This window comes from Rhinolophus sinicus, linkage group LG02 (assembly GCF_036562045.2).
Source record: "Rhinolophus sinicus isolate RSC01 linkage group LG02, ASM3656204v1, whole genome shotgun sequence".
Lineage (NCBI taxonomy): Eukaryota > Metazoa > Chordata > Mammalia > Chiroptera > Rhinolophidae > Rhinolophus > Rhinolophus sinicus.
The window spans coordinates 179,002,254-179,029,688 of NC_133752.1; the positions used below are offsets into that span (position 1 = coordinate 179,002,254).

The 27,435-nt window shown below is 38.5% G+C and overlaps 1 protein-coding gene, 1 long non-coding RNA gene and 2 pseudogenes across 3 annotated transcripts in view; 1 reads left to right on the forward strand and 3 right to left on the reverse strand.

Annotated features, from left to right (window-relative positions):
* LOC141570153 (uncharacterized) overlaps positions 1–14,816 on the forward strand; it is a 41,427-nt gene extending 26,611 nt beyond the window's left edge. Inside the window, exons 2-3 of the long non-coding RNA XR_012494065.1 lie at positions 4,367–4,435; positions 14,718–14,816. This is a non-coding gene — a long non-coding RNA (uncharacterized LOC141570153). The remainder of the gene's footprint in view (positions 1–4,366; positions 4,436–14,717) is intronic.
* The window catches only part of NTN4 (netrin 4), a 94,703-nt gene that overhangs the window by 45,542 nt on the left and 21,726 nt on the right, over positions 1–27,435 (reverse strand). For both annotated transcript variants that reach the window (XM_019732201.2, XM_019732200.2), the window contains exon 3: positions 11,603–11,881. In XM_019732201.2, the coding sequence (XP_019587760.2) occupies positions 11,603–11,881 (279 nt within the window). The remainder of the gene's footprint in view (positions 1–11,602; positions 11,882–27,435) is intronic.
* On the reverse strand, positions 7,091–8,599 carry LOC109447582 (aspartate aminotransferase, mitochondrial; annotated as a pseudogene).
* LOC109447581 (small ribosomal subunit protein RACK1) lies at positions 8,486–11,015 on the reverse strand (annotated as a pseudogene).

The window sequence follows — 27,435 nt, forward strand, 5'->3', positions numbered from 1 at the left end:
CTCTGCTCTCAATAATCTTGGATAAGTTCCTTAATAACAAGATATATTTTCCTATCTATAAAATAATGATACTGGCACCATGTGTATGTTTGAAGATTAAAAGAGAACATGTATGTAGATGGTGACACAGTGGGTCAAGAACAATCATTATTATCAAGGTTATTAACATTATTATCTGAAATGAATCTCTCATTTTAAAAATGTCGTTGATTCATTTATTCATATGTTGACCCAGGATGTTTTGAACCTATTTTATGTTAGACATTGTGAAGGGCCCAGTATTTGCTATTAAAGAATTAGACAGTTTAGCAGAGAGGGAAAGTTGGACATGTAAGCAAATTATTACAATACAGTGAGGTAAATGTTTTAATTGAGAGAAGTACAGGAGACTCTGGAAGGACAGAGGAATAATTGGGGTTTTTGTGTCAAGTCCACTAATAACCTAAACCAGAAAAGAGGCTGTAATTCCTTGCTTTGCATGTTAGTGAAGTTAGGTGGCAAAGTGTAATCCCACAGTCAAGTTCCCTTTTTTATTACATTTGAGAATTGAATAAACTACAAATGATAAGAAGATAAATGGGCTACAACTACTATCTTTAGCCTTTATTCAGCATATGGAAATACTAGGATTCCATGTTCTCTTTAATTTTAATGCCTATCAGGGCCTTACCTGGGAAGCAGTGAAACCACTGCCCTTTAGGAATTCTGGGAGCTGACCTAGCCAGCTCAGCTGCATGTCTGGTAGTCGTGCCCTTAGAGATGCCAACGTAAAAGGCAAGGACACTTGATCAGTGTTTACTCATAACAAATTTGTAATTGTTTGTATTATATTTAAAATATTTAATAGTGGAACAAATATAATGTTTTTTTCCATTTTTAATATGTGGGCTCTCTTAAAACTAAATAACTGTAGTTTTTGAAACGATGATTTTCTGTTTTTTCTCTCTATTTAAGAGTTGGAGAGAAAAGTTAAAAAGATATCAGAATTCCATATAACTGAAAAAAAATCGTCTTATGAGTTAACAAATACTATAGTCCTTCTACACATCCACACATGCACTGTTTTATTCCATTAAAGTATTGACATTGCTAAGATATAATACAACTGTAGTTCCAACTATAGTAATAAGGTTAGAATGCCAGGGTTAACAGAACTTGTTTTCCTCACTATTTGAAATGGTTGTGAATTTTCTCTGTCCAGTGGAATAATTATGGTGTGTGTGTGTATTCTAACCTTATGTGTCTGGTCACTAAAAATTCTCCTTGTAAAAGGGAATGAGAACTTAAATTACAGCTTATCGTCTACTGAATGTCATTGTTTTAGGGCAAATTGAAGTACATTTCCAGCTCTTATAAAATTGGCAAGACACAAATGAAATACCATAGAGATAGGAGACCTGGGGCTGTGAACCAGAAGTCAGATACCTATCTGTAACCTCAGCTTTTCTCTTCCCATGAAGGTTCCCCTTCACCCCATTATATTAGCAGTTAAAAAGGGAAACTAGGCTTTCCGGACCCAGAGCTCTGACTCCAGGCTCCCAACTATCCATAGGCTGCACCCCAAAATGCTACACTGAAAAGCAATATTCATAAGAAAATAGGCAAAGTGAGATATCTGAGGAGCACCTTATAGTAAGAAACAGAAGTCAAATTTAACTTGTTTCCCTAATTTATAGAATTAGCAGCTTACACATGTTAAAGAAAGTCCTTTCTGTACCTTTACAATGCCCCAGTTTTGACCTAAATATACATGCATTTCACATTCAGCAAAGCATATTCATGAAAAGTTGAATGTACAAATGTTATATTTGGAGAATCAATCTTACTTTCCTATTGGCTTATATTTTACTTTCAGAGATGGCAGCTCTGAAACCAACATTTTAGCTTTCAGGCATTTTTATCCTTTAACCTCTCCGTGAAACAGTCAAAGGCCTATAAATAAATATTTAAATGTTCTGGGGGAACTCTTAAAAGGAAACTCACATGGAATTCTTTCATGAGTGCAAACATTTTTTTGTGATGCCTCTAGGTCTGAAGTCTTCTGGTTTCCTGATCATCGAATAAAAAGAGTAATCGCAGGCAACTTTTGCCATTAAAAGAGAGCATGTCTTACTGTCTAGAAAGAAAATAAGGCCAGATCCATTGGAAGTTTTGTAGTCAAAACACTAATAACTTCCAGCCATGGACATATTTTACTGGTTTGCCCTTCTACTAGGAAACAAGGTAGTAAATGAAGTTTAACAACATTCTGTTCACCTTCTATGGTATCTGTAGTTACTCATTGCCAAGGGACTACTGGCAAACTATACCATACTAACACAGGAACACTGAAATAAGACGCTTAAGACCTTGAGGTGGAAGGAGAACAATCTCACATGAACAGTATCAAGTTGGCAGGCTTTATATTTTGTTAATATTAGGAATACGATATTGTGCCCCCTTTCATAGTAGGATTACCCATTCCTCCAGATCTGATGTGACAAAACAAAATAACTGGGATAGCTGCTGCCTTTCATTCTCAGGGAAAATTACTACATACGGAAGTAAAGGATTGTAGATCAAGAAAATTCCTCTTCCTAATAAAACTAAAAATACCCATCAAAGGTGATACATACCCCCCAAAAGATAGTCACTTCTAAACTATTTACTTTGTAGATTATCCAAACTTATTGTTTTGACTCTTTCTTTCTTCCCTTTGAGCCACGTCATTAGTTGAGAATGGAAGAGAAGAGAGAATCAATGTTAATTTCTGGTTCCATATTAAAATGTAGATGACTTGGATAGATTACCACTCCCTATCAAAAGAGCCGTTTTAATAAGAGTTTTGTTCTTGGTAGCCTATTGGGGGTGGAGGTGGGGCACAGTAGTAAGGATTTTGAGTGAGTAATTGCTCTATCACTGTGGCTTCAAGCAAATAAATTAATCTCTCTGTATCTGTTTCTCTTATCTGCAGAATTGAAATAAAAATACTTACCTTCCAGAGTTGTAGTAAGGATCAAGTGAAACAATGCACGGGAAAGGGCTTCATAAAATATAAAAGAGCAAACCTTTAGCAGTGGGAATAGTCTTTGCTGTCTCATGTCCTCACTTCCCTCCTCGCTCAGTTCAGATTTGATGGTCCGTCCTGATAATCACTCCCTGGAGCCCGTCCCCACCTCCCTTGCCCCTCCTGTCCTTTATCCTTTCTGTTTTCTCTGTCCTTGGCATAATGTCAACCCTGGTCAGATCCAAATCTTTAACAGTACAACAATAGCAAAAAGAAAATGGGCTTCAGTGTCTGACAGGTGAATATAAACTGTGGCTCTACTCTTTCTTAACTTTTGGGAAGTCAGTTAACATTTCCAAGCTTCACTTCCTTATTTATGAAAGAAAATGATGATGATGCATCATCCAGGTGTTGTGAAGATGAAATTCAATAACATTTGTAGCATGACAGCACAGACCTGGTGCACGGTAAGCACTCAATAAGTGGAAACTATTAATAGTAGCACTTATAACCCATGGTCGTTTTTTCTCTGCTGAGAAGACCTAGAACTAATTTACAGGTGTTCATTTCCAAACATGAATGCACATTTTACAATATAAACATATTTTAATATTCTGATTTAATGTTCTCATTTAATAACTTTATTCATTGTTTTTAAGCCCTCTGTTCTTTTCCTTAATTCCTTAACGAGTCAAGAGCTTTCTAATTATTACTTTTGGTTTATTTACAGCACAGTAAAGAAAATAAAAACTATGGTCTTAAAATCTGTTCTGAATTCACAAAACATAATATATAAGATGTGTAAACATAAATACATGAATAAATGTATTCAGGTTCAGATGAGAAAAACTTCTGTAATGAAACTGTATGAATGATTCTAAAACCTGTTTCACACAGCTAGGTAGCTAAGTAACACTTTCCTCAAAAACCCCACTATATGGTTCCACAGGTCTCAATGTTTACTGTTAGATTTCAACACGTCAGTCACAATATTGATGTTCTTTTATAATGAGTTTCTGATTACAAAAGAAAAAACACACACACCTTAACAGGTATAACTCAAGAATTTAAGTAATTCTCCATGATATTCTAAGGCTTCTGTGTTATCCAATGGATGTTTTACTAAAACAACGAAAATTTCCATGTTCCTACTTATTACCATCCATCAGCCAACAGCTGTAAAATCACCAGCTGCTAGGAAAAAGAGAACTAAATCAGCCCTCTCCAGCTGCAAAGAAAAAAGCTTAAGATCTCCTCTTCCCGTAATTTCTGGGATCCCAGCAGGCTAGAGTCAAAGTATAGTTTGCCTTGCCACCAAACCCCTACCCCTGTAAACATGTCAAACAGCACCTAAGCTCTGGTTTATTTTTGACGTTTTAGGGGAAGAAGAGTTTGTGGGAAAAGCAGTGGAAGTGGCTGAGATCATGCACTATAACAGCCGCAGTAACAGTGAGTAGTGCCAATCATATACTGGGCATTGGCCAGCATGTTTTTGAATCCTGACAATAACTACATAAATATTATCCTCATTTCCTTGGGAAACTGAGGCTCAGCGAGACTAACAGTACATGGTGTGGTGAGTCAAATCCAGGTCTATTTGACTCCATTGTTAGGGTACCGATCACTACACTGTTCTGCCCTCCAGTTAAATGAACAGATGAGGAAAAACTGAACTGGTGAAGGATAAATGGAACAGATATGAGAAGAAGGAGAAACATGAAAAAGGTGGTACTACTTTAAAAAACACAGGAGGAGTGTTTTCAGGTAAATGAAGTAGCCGACTTATATCCCACTTCGAACCATTTCCTACTTTCTTCTCCCAAATATAGAAAGTGACCCTAAAATCTTACATAGTTTAAGGAACAAAGTATCATTTCCATGAACTTTCTTCTCTATCATCAGCCATCAAAAACTCGAGCCCGTAAAATCAGATTGTATTAACTAACTAGTTGTCCTCACAACAATATTAGTTGTCGCTGTCTATAAAGCAGCAGCTTTCAAACTTCAGCAAGCATTGTAATCACTTGGAGGGCTTCTTAAACACAGATTTCTGGGCCCCGTCACTAGAGGTTCTGATTCAGTAGGTCTGGGGTGGAGCCTGAGAATTCGTAATTCTAACAGGTTTCCAGGTAATGCTGACGCTGCTGGTTCAGGGACCACCCTTTGAGAATGACTGCTATAAATGAAGCTAAAGAAGTTAGATTTACACACACATGCCTAGGAAAAGACGACTATTAAAAAAAATGGCATTTCTTAAGAGGCTGCCTTCCATTCTGCAGGCACAATGTACAAACCCAGCTATTTATTTCTGCATACCTCTAAGGAACGGTGTTCACAGATACACAGATGTGGGAGAACAACAGACCTTACGGCCATGCTGTTCATGAGGCAAAAGACAGTGCTTTTAACGTGCAATTTGGTCAGCTAAGCAATCAGAGGGACCCAATATCACATTCAAAAGAGACAACCATATCCAAATTTGATACCAGCTCTTCATGATCCAGAAAAAGTATATGTATAAAAATAAAATGCACCTAAGCTTTGCGATGGAAAAATCTGAAGCCAGAACCATTCATGTTTCCAACTCTGAGCGTCTGCTGGTCCAATTGCTTATGACTTTTTTTTTTTTTATAGAATAGAGATAGCAAACATTCTCAAGGAACTAGATCCCTGGAAGCCAACATAGCCTTGGTCAGCTAGCCTGTTTCTTACCTGTACCTGGCTCTAGCTCCAGATTTGACTTGTTCACGCCTGGTGTCAGGGCGTGCCATAGTTACAGCACTAGGGGCTACCTCCACTGCTGCAAAAGTTGAAATCTATATGAAAGCTGGGGGGCAGGAAGCCACAAACTAGCATTATTTTAAAAGGAAATTGCTTCCGACTTCAAAGCAGCCTGAGATTAGTAAGGAAATGAGGTTTCTATCCCATAGAGTCTTCTAAATGGAGACTTCTCATTCTAACATCCTTTTGAATGGAAAAACACTTACTATATAATCCCCTTTACTTGGTTATCCAGATTCCCTTTAGAGGTTGATAGTTTCTCTCTCTCTCTCTCTCTCTCTGGAGGGGGTGTGGTTCTACAGTAACTTTACTGTAACTGAGAAACCGGGCTGCAATAAGTCTACACAATTAGGGCAGATGGTGGTTATCTTTCCAAAGTGTGAAGCCTGAGTCCAGCTGGCAGCACACACAGCTTAAAACCAAAGCCCAGAATCACCTCTTTCCTGGTTCTACCCTGCATCGCCTGACTCATGATGTGAGAGGAGCAACTGCACAACAGCACTGAACAGAAGCACGAGGTCCACCTGGGCAGAGGCAACGACCCAACAGGAAACAATCACTGAAGAAGATGCCAAAATAAAATGCAGTTGCCTACACTCTGCTAGTCTTTGCTGAGAAAGGCGAGGGTGTGAGCTGAACAATAAACTACGTTCTTCATTTTTCGAATAAGTAAGTCCTGAGAGGATGGGGTTGATGTTCAATCAAGTAGTAGAATAAGATGAAAGTCTAGGCAAGTTCTAAACCTTTACACTAACGAAAAGGACAGCAGTGATAAGGGAAGAGAGAGGAACATGAAAATGCCTGCAATTATTAAAAAGGAGGGCCTTCTTTCTTTTTTCCCCCTCTCAAATAAGACAGGAAACAGCATCTTGTATTTTCCTTGCTGCAGTGGCGGCAGATTTGCTGGTTTTCATAAAACACAACTTCTGTGATAGGGTCTGTTGATAAGATTGTTCAATCACGGGAGGACAAACTGTTAATGTTAGGACTAGGTCTTCTCACAAATCCTCTAGTCTGGGCTATTTCTACGCTGGATCCACTGAGGAACCCCCACATCATTATAAGGTGCTGCAGTTAAAGCTCCTGCAATATTGCAATGGCGTGATGGACAGGTTTGGGGGGCGGGCATGATTTTCTTGCACATGTAAACTCTTGGAAAAGCTGGAGATAAGAGGCTGGGAAAGAGTTTGGTTTAGAGCCCAAAAGTCCCAGACGCCAGCCATGGATGCCTCTGCCCCATTTCATAACATGTTCTTTTCTGAGAAACACATTCCATCACTGTGGTTTAAAGAAATGCTCCCCCTACCACTGTCCACTCTCCCTCATCCTCTGTGTGAATCTCACAACAGCAGACTGAAAACAGGAAGGCTGTCTCTGTTCCTTCTCATGAGGGAAATCACTTGGTGTCCTGGTGGATGGATGGCATGAGCAAGGTAGCCCAGTTATCCTAGGCGACCCGTGTCACAGAGAGGCGGCCAACCTTCGTCCTGTAGAAGGAGAACTCCATCTTGGTCAGCGGCTCCATCTGTTCAGGCGTTAGCCACTCGGGTCAGGGATGTGCTGCCCGTTGTGGGAGGAGCCCTCCTTCTTGGGCTTCGAGACCGGCTGAATCTTCATGCTAATGATGAGGTTGGCCACTTTAACGTCTTGCAAACATTGTTTTTGACAATGTGAGCTGGTCAGAATGGTGGAGGAGGGTTGGAACACACTGAACGGATCAAGATCTTTAGCTGTGACTCCACGCTTGTGGCTGCATTAGCGTCTTTGCAGACTGCAGTGAAGGCTCCCACAAGCTCACCGTATAAGCCCATGTTCTTGGCATAGAATTGGCAGAGACAAGCATTAATGCCCTTTTTGATGATGTGGTGTGTAGCCCAAGCATCCTGTTTGCCATCCCCACAGGCGAAAGCCTAGGTAAGTCATGTCAAGAAATGCAGAGGGATTCTTTTTCCACACTGCTGTTGCTCTTTCCTTGCACTGCTCAAGAAGAGGTCCACTCGCATGAGACTGACGGCACAGGCGTGCAGAACACTGCGCTGGCATTTCTGCAGTACCCTTCTTAGCATCTGTGAAGTCATAGCCACAGGTCTTGGGGTCATAGTATAGATAACCATGTAGCTGCATGCCAGCGTCTGTGGAGATGGGTGTGTGAGTTCCCCAGGATGGTTGGGGCAGAGAGACATCAAGACCGAACTTAAAAATCTTTGCAGATAACTGGCTTTGATCCTTAAGGCTCCTGTTCCAGAAATGACCTTCATGCATAGTGACATACCGGCCACTTTGCAGCACTTTGCTGTTCTCATCCAACACTAGGTCTGCAGACGCCTTGCAAAATTCAGCCGTCTTAGCATTGGGCAGGTATTCTCTGTCCAGATTGTTTTGCAGCAATCTGGGCCTCTGCTTCCAGACACTAGGAAGCATATGTATAAGGTTTCCAGGCACCACCTCCCAGGCTCATCTTTTTGCTGTTGGTGTCTCTCTTATAGGCCTCTGTGACCCTAGGATGGGATCTGGGGCTTGCGTCTCCACATGGGCCCACCAGGCGCTGGCTGTGGCAGAGGCCGAGGCAGCAGGGCCTGGGTGGAGGGTGTCAGTGACCCCAGACAGGATGTAGATGGAGTACAGCAGATCCACAGTGGGCGGCAGGAGGGCAGGGGGTACAGGAGGGAGCAGAGGGTCAGCAGTCACAGACATGGGCATGGGCTCATGGTTGACAGTTTTCTTGCTGGGAGAAGATTGAACAGAATAGTATTTTAAGACTTTTGTAAGTCTCTGGTAACTCAGCGTAATTATCCCTTGTTGAATTTAGCTGGCTTAATAGAATTAGTTTTCTTTATAAGTCAGAAAGGCAGTTTTCATTTCTGAAGCTCTGGCATATATTTACAGTGGGTGCTGACGGTCACCTGCCGTACCTGCACCAGGTTGTTCGCGTAGCCAGCAAACGGGGTCTGGCCACCAGAAGACCAGGCCCGAGAAGTGTCCTGGGGTGGCTCCGCCTTGCTGCTGGGATGGATAACTTCTTGTTTCAGTTCATCTACAACAAGCTTGCCCTTCAAGTCTCAGCTCCTGAGCTGGGGCCCGTGGCAGCACAGAGCCAGCTGTGGCTGGGGCTGACGCACAGGGTGTTGATGATGTCCTCACCATCTAGCACATCAAGGTGCTTGCCTTTGCTGGGGTTCCACAGCATGGCTGGCAGTCCTGCCTTCCAGAAGCATAGAGGGATCCATCTGGAGAGACGTTCACAGTGGTCAGGTGACCCGTGGCTGTTGTGGCTCGTCGTCAGCTTGCAGTGGGTCAGGTTCCATACCTTGTGCAGCTTGGCCCAGCCACAGGAGAGGATGATGGGATTGCTGCTGTTGGGTGAGAAGCAGACGGAAGACACCCATTCCGAGTGGCTCTCATCCTGGTCAGTGTATTTGCATACTCCCAGAGGATATAACAGAAACGTCTAGAATTTTCTCTTCAGCCTTAGAAAGTGTTGCTAACTCTTTGAAAGGTAACATTCAGAAGACTTTTTAAAAAGAGAGAAACTGTTTCTTTTAAATGCATACTCATGAATGTTTTATAAGGCTCCTGAGGACTCGAGTAATTTAGTTGGGTTGATCAGAGCCATTCAGGTTGTCTCACAGGTCACTCACCCCACAGATATGGGCTACGCTGGGCCGTGTCTGAGGGGCCGTGTCTGTCCTGTTGCTCAGGGCTCTACTCTGAAGCGACCCTATCAGGCTTGGGTTAAAGGAGACAGTGGAGGGAACAAACGGCCAGCATCTTAGTCAGTTTGGATTGCCACGACAAGAAAACACAGACGAGGTGGCTTATGAACAGCAGAAATTTATATCTCCCAGTTGTGGAGGCTGGAAGTCTGAGAGCAGGGTGCCAGCATGGTCAGGTTCTGGTGAGGCTCTCTGCCAGGCTGCAGACTGCCAGCTTCCTTCCCATCGTATCCTCACGTGGCAGAAAGAGAGCGAGCTAGCGATCTGGCCTCTTATAAGGACACTAATCCCATTCATGGGGGCTCCATTCTCACGACCTAATTACCGCCCAGAGGCCCCCCCTTGGGGCCATCACACTGATTTTAGGGGTTCAGTGTATGAATTTAGGGGACCACAAACATTCAGCCCATTGTAGCCTATAAACTCTCCTTTTACTAATGCATGTAAATATAATGGCAGCAATTTACTAGCACTCTACCTCACACAAACTACAGTCCAGTAAGTTGACATGTCTCTAGAATATCTGAGTTATTTTCTACTTGAATCATACCCGAACTCAATTAACTTAGAAAAAACAAATTGTTCCATTCTTTATCTGAAGCAATATCGTTCAAAGATCCATTAGTGTCTAGAGACTAGTAGGTGTTTGTTGAATGAATGCTGCACTTTCTTCAACTCGGGAGCCCCAGCTTCCTTTCTAGAAATAACAGCATTGTTTCTATTTTTGTTACTCTCTGGCAGCTGTCCTAGTTGTTGTAGTTACCCCGTTGCTGCCTGCACCCCAGCGATTCAGCCCAGTACCGTGTTTCCCTGAAAATAAGACCTAGCCGGACAATCAGCTCTAATGCGGCTTTTGGAGCAAAAATTAATATAAGACCTGGTCTTATTTTATTATAATATAAGACAGGGTATAATGTAATATAATATAATACAATATAATATAATGTAATATACTATACTATACTATCGGGTCTTCATAATATAATATAATATAATATAATATAATATAATATAATATAACCGGTCTTATATTAATTTTTGCTCCAAAAGACGCATTACAGCTGATTGTCCAGCTAGGTCTTATTTTTTGGGGAAACAGGGTACTGACTGGGCTCCTGGTCCCTGCAGGCTCTGTCCTACATTGGGGATGGGAAAAAGAAGTCAAATGGAGACGTCTACCCTTTAGGATACTAGGACGCCTTTTAATTTTTGATTTTTTTTGTTTTGCTTTGATCATAAATATCAGAGCAAAATATAAAATTAAAGAATTAGAGTGCCCTCCTCCTTGCCATCCTCTTGTCTAACACCCATCATAGATGCATCCCACAAGGGGCTGGCTGTCTGAGCCACTTCATTATCTTGTTTGGAACAAGGTGAGTTGAGAACAAACAATGACAGTAATTTTCCGTCATCTCCCTATGCCTACATTGCTATCATTCAATCAAACGCCTACAGAAGACCTACTGCTGGCTCAGGTGATGTACCAGGTCCTGAAAATACAAAGATGACACATTCTCTGTCCTCAGGGAGTTCATGATCTCCTGGGAGATGTAGACAAGTAACAGTTCAGATGAAAGCACAAGGAGATGTGTGGACCTAGAGGGAAGAAAGCTTAACTCTGTCTTAGGGCGAGAGGAGGTCAGGCCACTCTTCACAGAGGAGAATTATTATTCATTTCATTGGCTGGACAGCAAAAGATACCAGGCATTAAACTGCGGTTGTTATTTTTTTCACTTTAAAATCTACTCAACAATAGTCCCCATTTATTGTCAAAGCTGGCTTCTGGGTGATAATGCCACTAACATGATTATGCCAACCTCTCCTACTGCTCATTTTACACTTTATATCTGAAGGTCATGGGTCTAAAAACTGGCATGGATGTTTTCCAAGGAATCTGGTTATCATGCTTGACTATTTATAATTCTAAAATTGACGATTGAAAAAACAAGTTAATAGGCACTTTATAGGATGGGGATGAGGTTGGAGGAGTGAATCAGCAGAGGAAAAAATGAGAAGCACCTTGCAAGCATAGACCAACTCCAAGGGCACTTAGACTACCAGTGCCCAAAGCAGAAGGCAACTTACGATTTGTTTTTCATTGGTGAGGACGTGTTCTACGTACCACGTGGAATGCTCCTGGGGCCTTGACAGGTCTGAAGCCATCGACAGGTACACACTGATCAGCGTGGCCATTACAGAAGCAGCTGCCCTTGACAATGAAATCATAGATGGCATAGTGTGTAAAATGTTGAGGCTTTGCGTTCAGGTCATTTCTCTGACAGGGACAAGACTGCCGTTTTAGCAGCTGGACACGAAGGTTGGTGATCTTCAGCTGCTCCTGTACTTTGGCACTGTAAGGGTTCTCCACATCATACGGTGGTGACAAAGCTCTGAAAATAACCTGTAAAGAAAAAGAAGATACCATCAGTGTACAGAACTGTGTGCCCACCTCGAGTTGTGTGCCCCACGTAGTCCTGGTTTGATTTATACCTTGTGTCTGTAAGTGATAAGATCACAAGAGGTTTTTCGGCCTTGATCACACCTGGGGAAGAGCTGCCCTGTGATGCGAAGGAACAGATGTGCTGCCTGTTTGGATGCAGAACTATAACTGAGTAACCAGCAGAGAACTGACTATTGAGGTGAAGGCAGCCAGGCAAAGGTCTTGGGGGAAGAGCATCCTGGGCAGAAGGAACAGCAAGTTTAAAGGCCTTGAAGAGAAATAAGTCTTGGCTTATTCAAGGAGGAACAACAAGGCCAGTGTGACTGGAGAAGAGGGGATAAGGGGACAGTGTTTGGAGAGGAGGACAGAGCCAGATCATGAATGCAGCCCTTTTAAAGGCCATCGTAGGGTTATTGGGGGAATAGAAGAGTAATGGGGGAAATAAAAGAGGCCCTAGGGTGGGGTGATGCAAAATTCTCTAGTGAACCTGTTACTTTGAGGGAGTAGAGGATGGTGGAAGAGGAAATCACAGCCAGTAGAAACCAAGGAATATAAGAAAGGAATTCCAAAATACAGGATAACATGAAACAGTATTATAAGGAGGCTAACACTAAGTTATACCTTATGCAAATTAAAAAACCCAATAGAACAAAGCAATCTTGTTAATTTATATAATAAGAAACACAAAGTCCCCCCCTAAAAAATTCTTAAGTATTTCTTGACTTTTTAAAGATATGTTAAAACTACACACACACACACACACACACACACACACACACACACACACACTAGATTTTCTTTTTAATTGAAGTATAGTGGACATACACAGAAATATTTTGAAAACCAAATACAGTTGACCCTAGAACAATGAAGGGGTTAGAGGCATTGAACCCACCCCACCCCCATGCAGTCAAAAATTCAAGTATAACTTTTGACTCTCCCCAAACTGAACTACTAATAGCCTACTACTGTTGACTGGAAGCCTTCCCAACAACATGAACAGTCAATTAACACATGTTTTGTATGTTATGTGTATTAGGTACATAACATTATTAGGTATATTCTTACAATAAAGTAAGCTAAAGAAGATAAAATGTTATTAAGCAAATCATAAGGAAAAAGAAATACATTTACAGTATTTATTGGGAAAAAAAATCCACATATAAGTGAACCCACACATTTCAAATCCCTGTTGTTCATCAACTGTAGTATGAAAGTAATTATTAAAAAGTAGGCTTTAGATAAAGTCCCATGTAGAGAGAATGTATCTAAAAGTAACTTCCCAGAAAAAATGTATTTAAGGAATACTTTAGATGTAAAAATTCCATTTTAGAAACTGATTTTACATCAAGAGTATGAAAAGGTGAGAATCAACTGTAGATCACATCTCCGGGTCTACTGGTGGTACAGAACTGTCCTCAATGAAATACAACTTTGGGGGAGCGGGTGATAATTCAAGGGGCACTTGGCTTCCTACAGCAACTCTCCATCCAGCAGCCCGAGTGATTCTCTATAAACAGAAGTTGGATCATGTCACTCCCTTGCTTAAATCCATCCCCACCCAAAGACCTCCCATTTCTCTCAGTAAAATACAAAGTCCTTATAATAGCCCTGCCTTAGTTTTGTTCTTAGTGCTTATTATAATACTACCTGACACATTATATTTGTAGTTGTTTAATGATTCACTGTCTTCCCAGTCTGGAATGTAAACTTCTAGAAAAGGGTCACCGACGTGTCCCAGGACAGTGCCTAGCACTGTCAATACCATTTTGGTAAATTAATTGATTAATTATAATATTGTTCTTGGCATTCAAGTAATAGCTGAGAATTTCAAAAACCTTAACTTCCTTTTATATAGTCCTAAACAGATTCATATACTGAATTCATGTTATAGCACCAGAATGTGAGTGGTAAGAATGTGTATTTTAACAAGTTATAAATAACTACATCATTAACCAGCATCTACATTTCTAGCTATTTTTGAACTTGCAAAACTTAGAAGTTGTGCCTTAAATGCAAACAATATTCTGCCCCATTTATTCACATGTAAAGTGGTGGAAAGCAACATATTACAGAATAAAATTTTCCAACAAATATGTCACCTATTTGAAAGTCATTATAGAAGTAAGGTCTCTTTTAACAATAGCTTAACTCAGAACATAATTTTATATTTTGAATCATATTTTAAAAATTGACTCCATTGTGCACTTTCTATGGAATTCGTTTTCAATATGACATCCTAAACACTGGAATTCTGATAGACATCCATGAGGTACACTTGCTCTAAATACGATTAATGATGTGACTACCTCCTAGTTTATCAACCACAGTAATGCAAGGACATGGAAAAGGGTAACCACCGCCAAGCAAAGAAGTATTCCGCTGCAAAGTCTATGGCATACTTCTTTGTGCTGTTGCCCACCCTTCTTTTCCCTGAACATTGGTGGCAACTGTTTGTTCTCTCTGTTCCTGTCACATAGTCACCCTTGACATTTGCTCTGTTCCCTCTCGCTCCCTTGCCTTCACCCACCTCCCCCCTGAGAACTGTTCACATGCAAGGCTAGAGGAAGATCTGTCAAGGTTTGTAGGAAGTTAGAAGCTCTTTTGCTTCCTGAACCCAGACTGTGGAAGCTGAATGGCAGCTCTGTGTTTGGTGTGCATGACACCACAGTTGGCACGCTGATATCAGCAGGGAAGGGACATCATGACCCCTGAGGCTGCATGTTGGAAAGGAGACAGCAGAGTGCCACAGACACAAAAGTGAACGGGAATTCAAACCATGAAATCTTTTTTCCAGAAAGGAGACGCCTTAATCTGATACCCTGGGAAATGGATCTACCCTGCATCAGGAAACAAAGCGTGCGCCAATCCAGATGCTTCAAACTTCTGGCAGGTCGCCCTTTGGGTCCCACCCAGTTTTTCTTCAAACATCCCCAGAAGAAGCCTGTATGGCACTGCTGAAATAAGAAAAAGTGTGGAAGCACTCCATAGAACGTCAGCCTCTTCTATTTTTGTTCCCGTCAGGAACAGGATGTATCTATGGGCCCATCACTGTTCCTCTGTCTGTGATTACTTCGGAAGATACACTCCCAACCAGACATAGTTAAAAAGCCAGACAGGGACTAGGATCAAACCTACTTTGATGTTTCCAGCTTGTTCGTGCTTAGCCGGGATTTCATGATCTTTTTATTTAAATTAAGAAATTTGATTATGGTTTAGTGATGAACACTATGCTCATTACAGAAAAATCTGTCACTCAACAACGTAGAAAACAGTAAGCACCTACAATGCGATCCACCCCAAAGACAACCAGCGAGACCAACTTGATATGTTTCCATCTAAACTTCTGTATGTATATACGCAGGCGCTATAAGGTAAACAGCTTTGTTTTAACTTAACACTACTTTGTGAATATTTTTCCTAGTCAATAAAAACATGTCAATGGGTCTCAAAGCGTGGCTTCTCAGACCAACAGCACAAGTATTGGCCTGGGAACTTGTTAGGAACTCAAACTCTTGGGCCCTATAGGAGGGCGCAAGACTGAATCAGAAACTCTGGAGGTGGGGTGTTTCAACAAGCCTTCTATGTGATTCTGATGTCCAATAAAGTTTGAGAAACACGGCTACATAATTGAAAAACCCGCTTAGAGTTCCATGGTGTGGCTATGACATAATTTATTTAGCCAGGCTACTAGTGTTAGGCATCTCAGTTTCCAACTTCTCAGTATAACCAACAACAATGAACAATCTTATGGCTCAAATGTGGAAGTGTATAATATTCTGAAGATAGATGTCCCAATGTGAAATCAATAAGTTAAAGGAAATGCGTAGTTTTAAAACATGGCTGAACTTCTGAATGAATTACGGACCCTTTCCTAACTAATCTTTGGAATCTTCAGATTTTTCTAGTCTTGCCTCACTTCTCTAAGCCTGGAATCCCTCCAACTTTGCCTAAAGATCTGGATTCTTGGCTGAAGTTCTGCCATTGCTTATGCCCTAGTATATAACAAACAGATCCTTGAAAAGTTCTGAACAAGTAAGGATCGCCTGTATGTTCTGTCTTTTCTAGAATACTTACAACCCCCCCCCCAATAATACAGAAAATTAGTAAAAATAGCATTCTATATGTCTTATACTCTGAGATGAAAATTTCAATAGAATATTAATACAGTGTGAACAGATTAAGAAGTAATATTAGCTGCATAATAGTCACGGGATTCTTTCAGTATCAAACTCATGCATTACATATTGCTCCATACCTAAAATTGTGTTGCCTATGTTGAATCATAATAATTCAAGAAACTTAGTTATCACATTAAAAAAGATTCTTTTTAGATGCTAGCTTGAGGAATATTTCAGTTCCAAGTCATTACCCAACCTATGGGCTCCATTGGCACTTGTTCTTTCCATGATAGCACTTTTACACTTGTACACTGTTATGGCCTATTTCCTCATCTGTACCTCATATTAAACTGCTCAGTGGGCAGGGATCTTATTTGATTAACAGCTGCGTCCTCCTGCATATCCCACAGTCCCTGGCATACTATAGCATTTCATAATTATGCTGAATGAATAAATGAATTAACTATTTCTCCAAATAAAGTTTTTAAAAAGGAGAAGCCAAACACGGAATAGTGTTTAGAAGAATAAAGAAAGCAAGATGTTCTTACCACAAGTTCTGCTCTCATGAGAAGTATGTGAATACATATACACGTATAATAAATACCTATTTAAAATACATAATTTCAAATGACTTTGTGGATTCTTTTTCTTCAGTAACACACAAGATCTTTCATATTCTTAAGAAAACAGGTTAGGCAGGCATGAGCAAGCACCAAAACACATACAAATATTAGATATTTTCTATGGCTTCTGGCCTAGTTTTCTTATCTATGAAAAATGAAAGTTTCAGTATCATAACTGCAGTTGTTCTTTAATGGTTTTTGAAATCCTAGACATCTTCATATTATCAAGAAAAGCAGCTTTGGTTGCAGTGGTTTTCTCTATTGTTTTTCTATTTCATTTTTGCTTTTATCTTTCTTATTTACTTTCTTCTGCTTCCTTTGGGTTTAATTTTTCTCTTCTTCTATTAGTTTCTTAAAATAGAATCATAGATCATTGATTTGAGACCTTTTTCGCCTAAGTACTTCTTTAGTTGCATCCTATAAATGTTGATAATAGTTTTCATTTTTAATTCATTTCAAAACGATTTCTAATCTCTCCTTTGATTTCTTTATTGACCGATGAGTTATTCAAAAGTATATTATTTAATTTCCAAATATTTGGGGATTTCCCAGATACCTTCCTGTTATTGATTTCTAATTTAATTCCTTTGTGGTCAGAGAACATATTTTGTATGGTTTGAATGCTTTTACCTTTATTAATACTACTTTATGGGCCAGTATGTGGATTACATTGATAAATCCTCCTTGTGCCCTTGAAAAGATGGTGTATTATACTGCTATTGGTAGAGTGTTATATAAATAAACGTTAATTAGGTCAAGTTGATTGAAAATGTTATTCAAATCTTCTGTATCTTTACTGATTTTCTCTACTTGTTCTATCAACTACAGAGAGAAAGATACTGAAATCTCCAACTATAATTATCAACTTACCTATTTTTTCTTGCAGTTTTTGCTTCATGTATTTTGAAGTGACATTTAGGATTGTTATATCCTCTTGATGAATTGGCTCTTTTGTCAGTATAAAATGTTCCTCTATCCCTGGTAATATTCTTTGATCTGAAATCTACTTTGTCTGATAATAACATAGCCACAATCAAAAACTTTCTTTTGATTAGTGTTAGCATGGTATATCTTTTTACATTCTTTTTATGTTAATTTAGTTATGTCTTTATATTTAAAGTGGATTTCTTATAGGCAGCATAGTTGTGTGTTTTAAAAGATTTTATCCAACCTGATAATCTATGCTTAATTTGAATATTTAGGCCTTTGAGATTTAATGCGATTGTTGATATGGTTGTGTTTAAATCCACCATCTTGCCTTTTGTTTTATATTCTATTCCCTGTCATTTTCTGTCTTCTGTTGGATTGAATATTTTAGAGTCCCTTTTATTTCTTTTCTGTTTATTAGTTATAACTATTTTTTAAAAAAGTGATGGTTGCTTTAGGGTTCATAGTATATATCTTTAACTTAACACAGTCTATCGTTAAGTAATATTTATCAGTTCACATATGGTATAAAAGACTTACAACAATATACTTGTGCACCCATTTCCTCTTCTCAACCTTTAGGCTACTATGTCGTACATTTGACTTCTACATATATTATAAACTCCACAACATATTGTTAATATTTTTGCTCTGAAGTCAATTATCTTTTAAAGAGATTTTAAAAATAAGAAAAAAAGTTATTTACATGTCTCCACCTATTTTCCCTTTTTGATAATCTTCATTCTATTGTATAGGTACAGATATCCATCAGGTATCATTTTCCTTCTGCCTGAATTACTCCTTTTCTTGTAATGCAGGTCCGCTGGTGATGTTTTGTTTTGTTTCATTTTGTTTTGCTTTTCTCTGCCTGAAAAAGTCTTTATTTCGTCTTCATTTTTGAAAGATATATTTGGTGGATATAGAATTCTAGGTTGACAAAATTTTGTCTATCAGTACTTTCAGGATTCTGCCCCACTGTCTTCTAGCTTGCATTGTTTCTGTAAAAACGATGTCATTTTTATATTTGTTCTTCTGTTCATAATGTGTTATATTTTTCCCCCTTTGGCTGCTTTTAAGGCTTTCTCTTTATTATTGGTTGTTAAATGATCAGATTATGATGTGCCTGGGGATAGTTTTCTTCTTGTTTCTTATGTTCAAAGTTTATTATACTTCTTGGATCTGTGGATTTATAGTTAAAATCAAATTTAGAAATATTTCAGCCATTATTTCTTAATTTTTTTGTTTCATTCTTCTCACTTCTCTCCTTTGTGGATTCCAACTACACATGTATTAGATTGCTTGAAGTTGTTCTACAGCTCACTGATTTATTTAAATAACTGATTTATTTATCTATTTATTTTTCTCTTTTTCCCAATGTTTCATATTGGATCATTTCTATTGCTAGTACTGAACTTCACAAATCTTCTCTTCTGTAGTGTCTAATCTACTAATTCTGTTCAATGTAGTTTTCATCTCAGACATTGTATTTTTCAGCAATGGAAGTTCAGTTTGGATTTTTGTCATACTTTTCATGCTTTGATTAAGGTGGTCAATCTTCCCTCTATATTCTTGAACATAAGAAACATAGTTATAATAACTGTTTTAATGTCCTCGACTACTAATTCTGTCATTTGTGTCATATCTGGATCTGTTTCTATTGATTTATTTTTCTGCTCATTATGGATTGTATATTCCCACTTTTTGCACAGCTTGCTTGGCTGCAAGACACTGTGAATTTTACATTGTTGAGTGCTGGATAGTTTCATATTCTTGAGCTTTTTGCTGAGAGGCTGTTAAGTTACTTGGAAATAGCTTGATTCTTCTGAGGCTTGCTTTTACGTTTGGCTGGGTAGAACCAATGCATCCTTTACTACAGGGCTATTTCGGCCCTTTTACTGAGGCAATACACTTCCACTTACTCTATTGATTCATTACAAAGTTGAATTGTAAGGTTTTACACTTCGGCTGAATATTCCTGGTGCTAAGTGACCTCTGAAGGTTTGTTCCCTTTGTCCTTCAGGGTGGTTCTTTCTATGGCCTCAGGTAGTTTTCTTACATGCAAGTGTTGTTCAGTATTCAGCAAAAGACTTGAGGGGGACCATCTGTAGATCTCTGGAAGTCTCTCCCAGTGCAGCTCTCTTCGCTCTGGTACTCTGCCCTGCAAACTCTGCCACCTTGGCCTTTCTAGACTCTCAGTGCCTTAAGGATATCCATTAGGCTCCTCCTTGGTTCCTACACCCTGCACACCGGACTGGAAACTCTCTCTAGGAAATAAGCTGAGGCGCTCACAGGGCTCACTTCATTTGCTTCTGCTCTCTCAGGGATCACTGTTCTCTGCTACCTGACGTCCAATACCTGAAAACAACTGTTTCATATATTTTGTCCAGTTTTTTAGTTGTTTCAGGCATCAGTGTTAGTCTGGTTCTTGTTACTGCATGTTGGCTGAGAGGTGAAGTCTAGAAAACCAAGGCAGCTTAACTTTTATGAAATACAATTCATAAAACTATAACTGGACTAAGCCCTTATTTTTGTATAGAAATATCATAGAAATGACATATTGAAAGTTTATAATAAAGTTAGAAGTGGGTTACATTTAGTAGATAAAAAGGCTTGACAAACAAATGAGTTTTCTTATTGAGTATATCAAACTAAGAAATATGAAAAATAATTTAAAAAATAAGCATCTAAATTTTGTAAGTTTATTCAATAACTCTTTTTTAGTATCTTTTAATAGATGGGTAAACCCTCATTATAAATGTTTTTATAATTTATGATACCTATATAATTTTCTACTTTATTTTTTTGTTTATCTTATGTTCTTATGCATCTTTGTATTCCCATTTAATCCTGTCTTAAAGATTCTCAATAATACATATCAAAACAGTGAGTCAATATAGAATCGTGGTAAACAGGTTTATTTTAATTTTATGGTGTAAGAATGATGATATAAATATAGTAAAATTTTATTTATATGATGATATTTTATTCATAAGAGAATATACTAGGTGCATAGTACTTTACAATAATCTTACAAAATATCTTAGGTGTGTGCTAATTTTATACCACACCCAATAGGACTAATAAAATTTTACTTTGTAGAAAAAATGGATTTAATATTAATCAATATTAAAATACTTTTTGAGTGCCTACTTTGAATAATGCATTTTCAGTAATAAATTTACACCAACCACAAGAATAATACCACATTTAGAGAAGAATCCCTGGAACTTTTGCCTAAAGTAATCTAATAAGAAGACAAATCACCTCCACAGTAAAAACTATTTCTGTATAAGAAAAAGAATCACATTTCTTCCCTACTCTGTTTAAGCCTGGTTAGAATCACATCTATATGGAGAAACATTTCCAATTGTATGATAAAGTCATCATTTGTTTTATCTGGCCCTTTACTAGTTGATTACAAATAGCATGTGGTCAATTCAGCTGAATCTTGTTATTACACATTGACAACTGCTCTGTTTATTGTCAGATTGATGACACACCTAAGAGCTAAACATAGAAACTGATGTATTTGTCTCCATTTCTACTGTTTATCAAGCTATCCCAAAACTGAAAACGCTCATATTTTTAAGTTTTTAAAATTTAGTGGGATTCACACACTCTAGTTTTGTGTTGCCACCTCACTAACAAGGAAGTGAGGCAGTTGATTATGTCAGTTGATTTCTGAAGCCAGTTTACAGCATTTAGGTTGAAGTTTCAGATATTTGAGATGACAAGCTTAAAGAGCATAGATTCCTAAAGTGAGTGCAGGAACCCTAATAGGAATATGTTCTTGACACAGGCTTTCTGCTCTCCTGGATAAGTAACCTTTTGGAAAGCATGTGAAGTTTCACGCTTTTAAAGGGTTGTAGTGAGTGGGAGTTCTGGAAGAGAGAAGGTTACAGGAAGAGAGAAGGCTAGACAAGGAGAAGATAGCTTGATTGGCAGGTGGGCGTCTGTGTGGAACAGCTGGTTGGTTTAATTTTAGAACATTTGTCCTTGACTGAGCCACTTTAAGTGGAGCACCTACTTGTCTTAGAGAAATGTGTCTGTCTTTTGGGCAGTACCAAATCCTTTTGCTTACACTCTGGAGCATTAGGCACCCTGTTTCATCAGATAGCCCACCTTTTAAAGTGGGAGAGTCTTATCTACTCAACTAGTCCTTCTAAGATAGGACAATATAACCTAATAAAGCTCTCAATGGAGCTGAGGAATGCAGTGCACTCAAGTGACTTACTTGTACGATAATAACCTCGATTTGTAAGTACACAAAAGCCTCTTTGCATGTTTCAAGGGCATATTTACAGTTTTAAAGTGATGAAAAGGCAGCTTCTTAAATATCTTCAGGGGGAAGGGAAATGACAGAAACACAAGGAGGAACAAGAAACAAGACAGAAAACCAAAATACAAATTAAGATTGGGGCTAAAAATAAATTTTAAAAATCCTCCAAAACATTTAGACTCCTAGATTTTCTTTGCTCTCTGTATTTGGAATCATAGGATTTGAGTGTCAGAAGACTCCTTAGCAATCAATGATCTAGTCCAGCTTGAGAAACTGAGGCACAGAGTGCGTAGAGTGACCTGTCAAAGGTCAACCAATAGGTTTGTGACAGAGCTAAGAGTAGAATCCAGTTTCCTGATCTTCAATCTAATGATTTTTCCTCTATATGATACTTTTATAGTTGTTTGGCAACCAGCCATTCCTGGATTAAAGTTAAATTTAAAATGTAGGATTAAAGAAAATAATATATATGAATTATCCCACTTCCACTTGTCATCCTAATAATGGATGAGACTAACTATACCCTCGATAAAAGCAATACCTGCTCCTGCTTGGCTCACAAGGATGCAGTGAAGATTTTTAAAAAGGTATCAGATGCAGAAATACCTTGAAAAGTCAGTGCTCTTTATAAATAAAAGTGGTTGGTGAATAGCCTTTTACTGGGGACCTGCCTTGTTTTTGCCAATCTCCTAGCTTTGGGACTGAGTCCTATCAAGGAACATTGCCCAGCGACTAGAAGCTAAACGTTGATTGTCTACCTGAGTAACTTCCTAATATCGATCACCTCTGTTTCTCATCCCCATGCTTGGTGCACAGTTGGAGAATCCTCTACTTCATCTTGGATTATCAATACCTTCTGTTTGCCTGACCTACGCTGGAAATCGCATGGATTTTTCCCTCTGTTATCACTGCCCAGCCCATCCAACTCTTACTCCTTCTCTGTGCACTCAACTTTCTACACCAGTCACACTGAACTCCTTTCTGTTCCTAGAAAGCTCCATGGCTCTCTCTCCCTTCCTGGCCTCATGCTATTATTCCCATTGCTTGGAATACTTTTCACACTTCTTTGCCATTGACACCCGCTGCTCCACCCCTTATTTGGCCCACTGACCTCTCTTTTAGGTGTCATCTTAGATGTCACTTTATTCAGAAAGCTTTCTTCACCATTCCTCTCCACTGTTAACTTAGATGAGACATTCTTTCTATGTGCTACTTCAAGCACCGGTTATTTCATCCAGACTTGAAAGTTACCATGTCTCTTTCGATTGCTTATATTCCTCTCTAGACTGTGAGCTCCATGAGTACAAAAGGCCTTTCCTGCTTGCCCCCTGGTGTATAGCCAGTGCTTGGCACATATAAAAGTAAACACATGTTTGTTGAAAGATCATACTCATGCTTAATGATAGTTTACATTTTATAAACTGCTTTCAGTTCTATTTATCTTATTTCATTCTTAAACACATGGTGTGGTATTATTCATTCCCATGTTTTAGATACAGAAACTCTGAGAAGATAATTTATTTGTCCAAGTTCACCTCGCTAGTAAGTGGCAGAGCTCGTATTTGAACCCAGATTATTGGAGTCCAAGTTTAGTATTATTACCATCACAGCACAGCTAACTTGGTTTGGTTATGCAGTAATTGAAGGTGTTAAACTGGTCTCCAAGGGAGTGAAATAATCAGAACTTTTTTGTAGGAGAATCAATCTGGCAAAGAGAAGAGCCTGAACTATGGTGTATGCAGTGGCGATGGGGTGGGCAGAACAGCCATACGTGAGAGGCAAAGAAATGAGTATCAGAACAAAAATTAAAAACAAAGGGCTCAGCTTTAGGGGCTACTCATAAGATCAGAAGGAAGGAGATGGGCCAGAAATAATCCAGAAAAAAAAAAAGATCAGTGAGCAATGTAGGAAAATAATGAAAATTCATCATCATAGAAGCCAAAAGAAGTGAGAATGCAAAGAAAGAAAGTGTAATCAATAATAGCAAATGCAATTCAGGAGCAAGAAACAAGAAAAAATTAAGGGGTTTGGCTGGCTCGCAGAAGATGTGAGAGCCTAGATTGAATAAGGGACAGTTTATAGGGTTTTCAAGAAAGAAAGAGGACAAGGGAAAGAATTGAAGAATTTGGGCTGTGTGTTTCTTCATTCATCAGTTATAGACATTTGGGTTGTTTACAGATTTTGGCTATTATGAATAAATGTGCTATGGACATTCAGATAGAATTCATGGTGAGAACATAGGTTATTTTTCATGAGTACTTAGGAGGGGAGTTGCTAGGTAATATGGTAAGAACATATTTAACATTACAAGGAACTGCAAGACTTTTTTAAGTGATTGTACTATTTTGCATTTCTACTAGCAATTTATGATGAAAGTTTTAGTTACTATACACCCCCACTTGGTATTGCCAGTCTTCTTAATTTTAGCCTTGATAGTGGAATGTGAGGAGTATCTCACTGTGGTTTTAAGGTGCATTTCTCTGTTGACTAATGGTGTTTAGCATCTTTTCATGTGTCTATTTGTCATACATCTTCTTTGGTGAAGTGTCTGTTCATCAAACTAAATATTTTTTTGCACAGTGAAGGAAAACCTCAACAGAACGAAAACACAACCTATTTTAATGGGAGAACATATTTGCCAATGATACATCCGATAACGGGTTAATATCCAAAATATATAAGAAACTCATACAACTTAATACCAAAAAACCCAAACAATCTGATTAAAAAATGGGCCGAGGACCTTAATAAGCATTTCCCCAAAGAGGACATACAGATGGCCAATAGACATATGAAAAGGTGCTCAACATCACTAATCATCAGAGAAATGCAAATAAAAACCACAATGAGATACCACCTCACCCCTATAAAAATGGCTATCATCAATAAATCAACAAACAACAAGCATTGGCAAGGATGTGGAGAAAAGGGAACCCTTGTGCAATGTTAGTGGGATTGTCAATTGGTGCAGCCTCTATGGAAAACAGTATGAAAGTTCCTCAAAAAATTAAAACTATAACTACCATATGACTCTGCAATCCCACTTCTGAGTATTTATCTGAAGAAATACAGAACACTAATTTGAAAAGACGTATGCATTCCTATAGTCAATGCAGCATTCTTTACAATAGCCAAGATATGGAAGCAACTTAAGTGTCCATCCAGTGATGAATGGACTATAACTCGGCCATAAAATAGAATGAAATCTTACCATTTGTGACAACATGGATGGACCTAGAGGGTACTATGCTAAGTAAAATAACTCAGACAGAGAAAGAGAAATACCATATGATTTCACTTATATGTGGAATCTAAAAAAAAATAAATAAATAAACAAAACAAACAAATTCATAGATACAGAGAACAAAATAGAGGTTGCCAGATGGGAGGAGGGTTGGGGTAATGAGTGAAAAAGAGGAAGGGATTAAAATGTACAAATTGTCAGTTATAAAAACAGTCACAGGGATGTAAATTACAGTGTAGGGAATATAGTCAATGATATTGTAATAACTATGTGTGGTGCCAGGTGGGGAGGAGACTTAATAGGGTGGTCATTTCATAAGTTATATAAATGTCTAATCACTGTGTTGTACACTTCAAACTAGTATAATATTGTATGTCAACTTTAATTGAAAAAAGTTTCAAAAGGTTTAATTCTCCTACAATAGTAAAAACACACACACACACACAAAAAAAAACTCTGGGTCAATACTATGAATGAATCAATTAACAGCATTTTTAAAATGAGAGATTCATTTCAGATAATAATGTTAATAACCTTGATAATAATGATTGTTCTTGACCCACTGTGTCAACATCTACATACATGTTCTCTTTTAATCTTCAAACATACACATGGGGCCAGTATCATTATTTTATAGGTAGGAAAATATATCTTGCTATTAAGGAACTTATCCAAGATTATTGAGAGCAGAGATTAGAAACCCCATGTGTTGAATTCCAAAATGTATTCTCTTTCTGTCACATTTATCCACATGATGCTAAGAAAAGAACCCAATTTAAAAATAGGCAAAACTTTGAATGGACATTTTTCCAAGGAAGATACGCAAATGGCCAATAAGCACATGAAAGGACGCTTGACATCCTTAGTCATTAGGAAAATGCAAATCAAAACCACAATGAGATACCCTTCACATCCACGAGGATGACTATAATCAAAAAGACATAATAGCAAGCGTTGACGAGCATGTGGAGAAATTGGAACGTGCATACATTGCTGGTAGGAATGTAAAATATTGCTGCTGCTGTGGAAAACAGTCTGGCAGCTCCTGAAAAGTTTAATCTGGAGTTACCATATGCCCCAGCAATTCTACTCCTCAGTATATACCCAAGTGAATGGAAAACCTACGTCTACACAAAATCTTGTACAGAAATGTTCGCAGCAGCATTATTTATTCATAGTAGCCCCAAAGCAGAAACAACCCAATGTCCATCAACTGCTGAATGAATGCACAAAATGTGGTACATCCATACAATGGAGTATTATCCAACCACAAAAAGGAATGAAGTACTGGTACAGGCTACACCGTGAATGAACCTTGAAAACATTATGGTAAATGAAAGAAGCCGAACACAAAAGGCCACATATTGTCTCTTCAAGTAACTGAGACCAGGGGCTCTGGGTTTCCCGTGCTATGGGGTAGCTTAGAAATGCCGAGGCAGTAAACTGGGCAGTCACAGGCTTCACTGTTTGCTTCCCTCTCTCACAGATTAGTCTTGTGCTGCCTATTGTCCAATGTCTGAAACAACTGTATCACATATTTTCTCTGAATTTCTAGTTATCTTACTGTGGGACTATAATTACTACAGCAGTTAATCCTTCATGAGCAGAAACAGAAATCCCATTTCAAATTGATCACTTTTTAACATGTTGCAACTTATGGAATGTCAAAAATCCGACAAAAGGAAAAACCTAGCTGATTGATCAGTTTGAATATGAAATGTAATTATTCTTTCTTATTTCTCCCCTACCTCTCTAAAGGATAGAGGATTCTACTGGAGATTTTTCCCTTGAGCAAATAAAACTTGCAAATAAAATTGCTTTCCATATGATTTGTTGTATTTGGAGGCATACTGAGTATTTAAATAGCAGAAACTATAGTGTTGCAGATATCCCCCCCTTTTTTTCAAAGTAGATGAAATTACAATGGCTCCAGGTGGCTATTTCACTTATTAAGTTAAAAGTTCCTAGAATTTCACTTGGGTCCTACTATCATTCAACACGATCAGAACAAACCTACTTATACTCTTCTATGCCTCAGTCACTTAATTGTAATATCAAGCTACTTTAATGCAGATTGTAAAATTATGCATATAGTAAAAGTGAATTTTCCTGTGGCAGGACAATAGAGGCTTTAAATAAAGGGCACTAAAAGAGTCATCCTTGGATCGCCAATGAACTTACAAAACCTAGTGACATGAGAAGAAAGATAAGCCATGAACACTCAGGTGTTCGCATCCAGAAGAATTCTCTAAGTCTACCTAACTACATCTACATTTCTATAAACACAGAGTTATTTTCTTGTAGTCCCCCTCTCTAAGAGT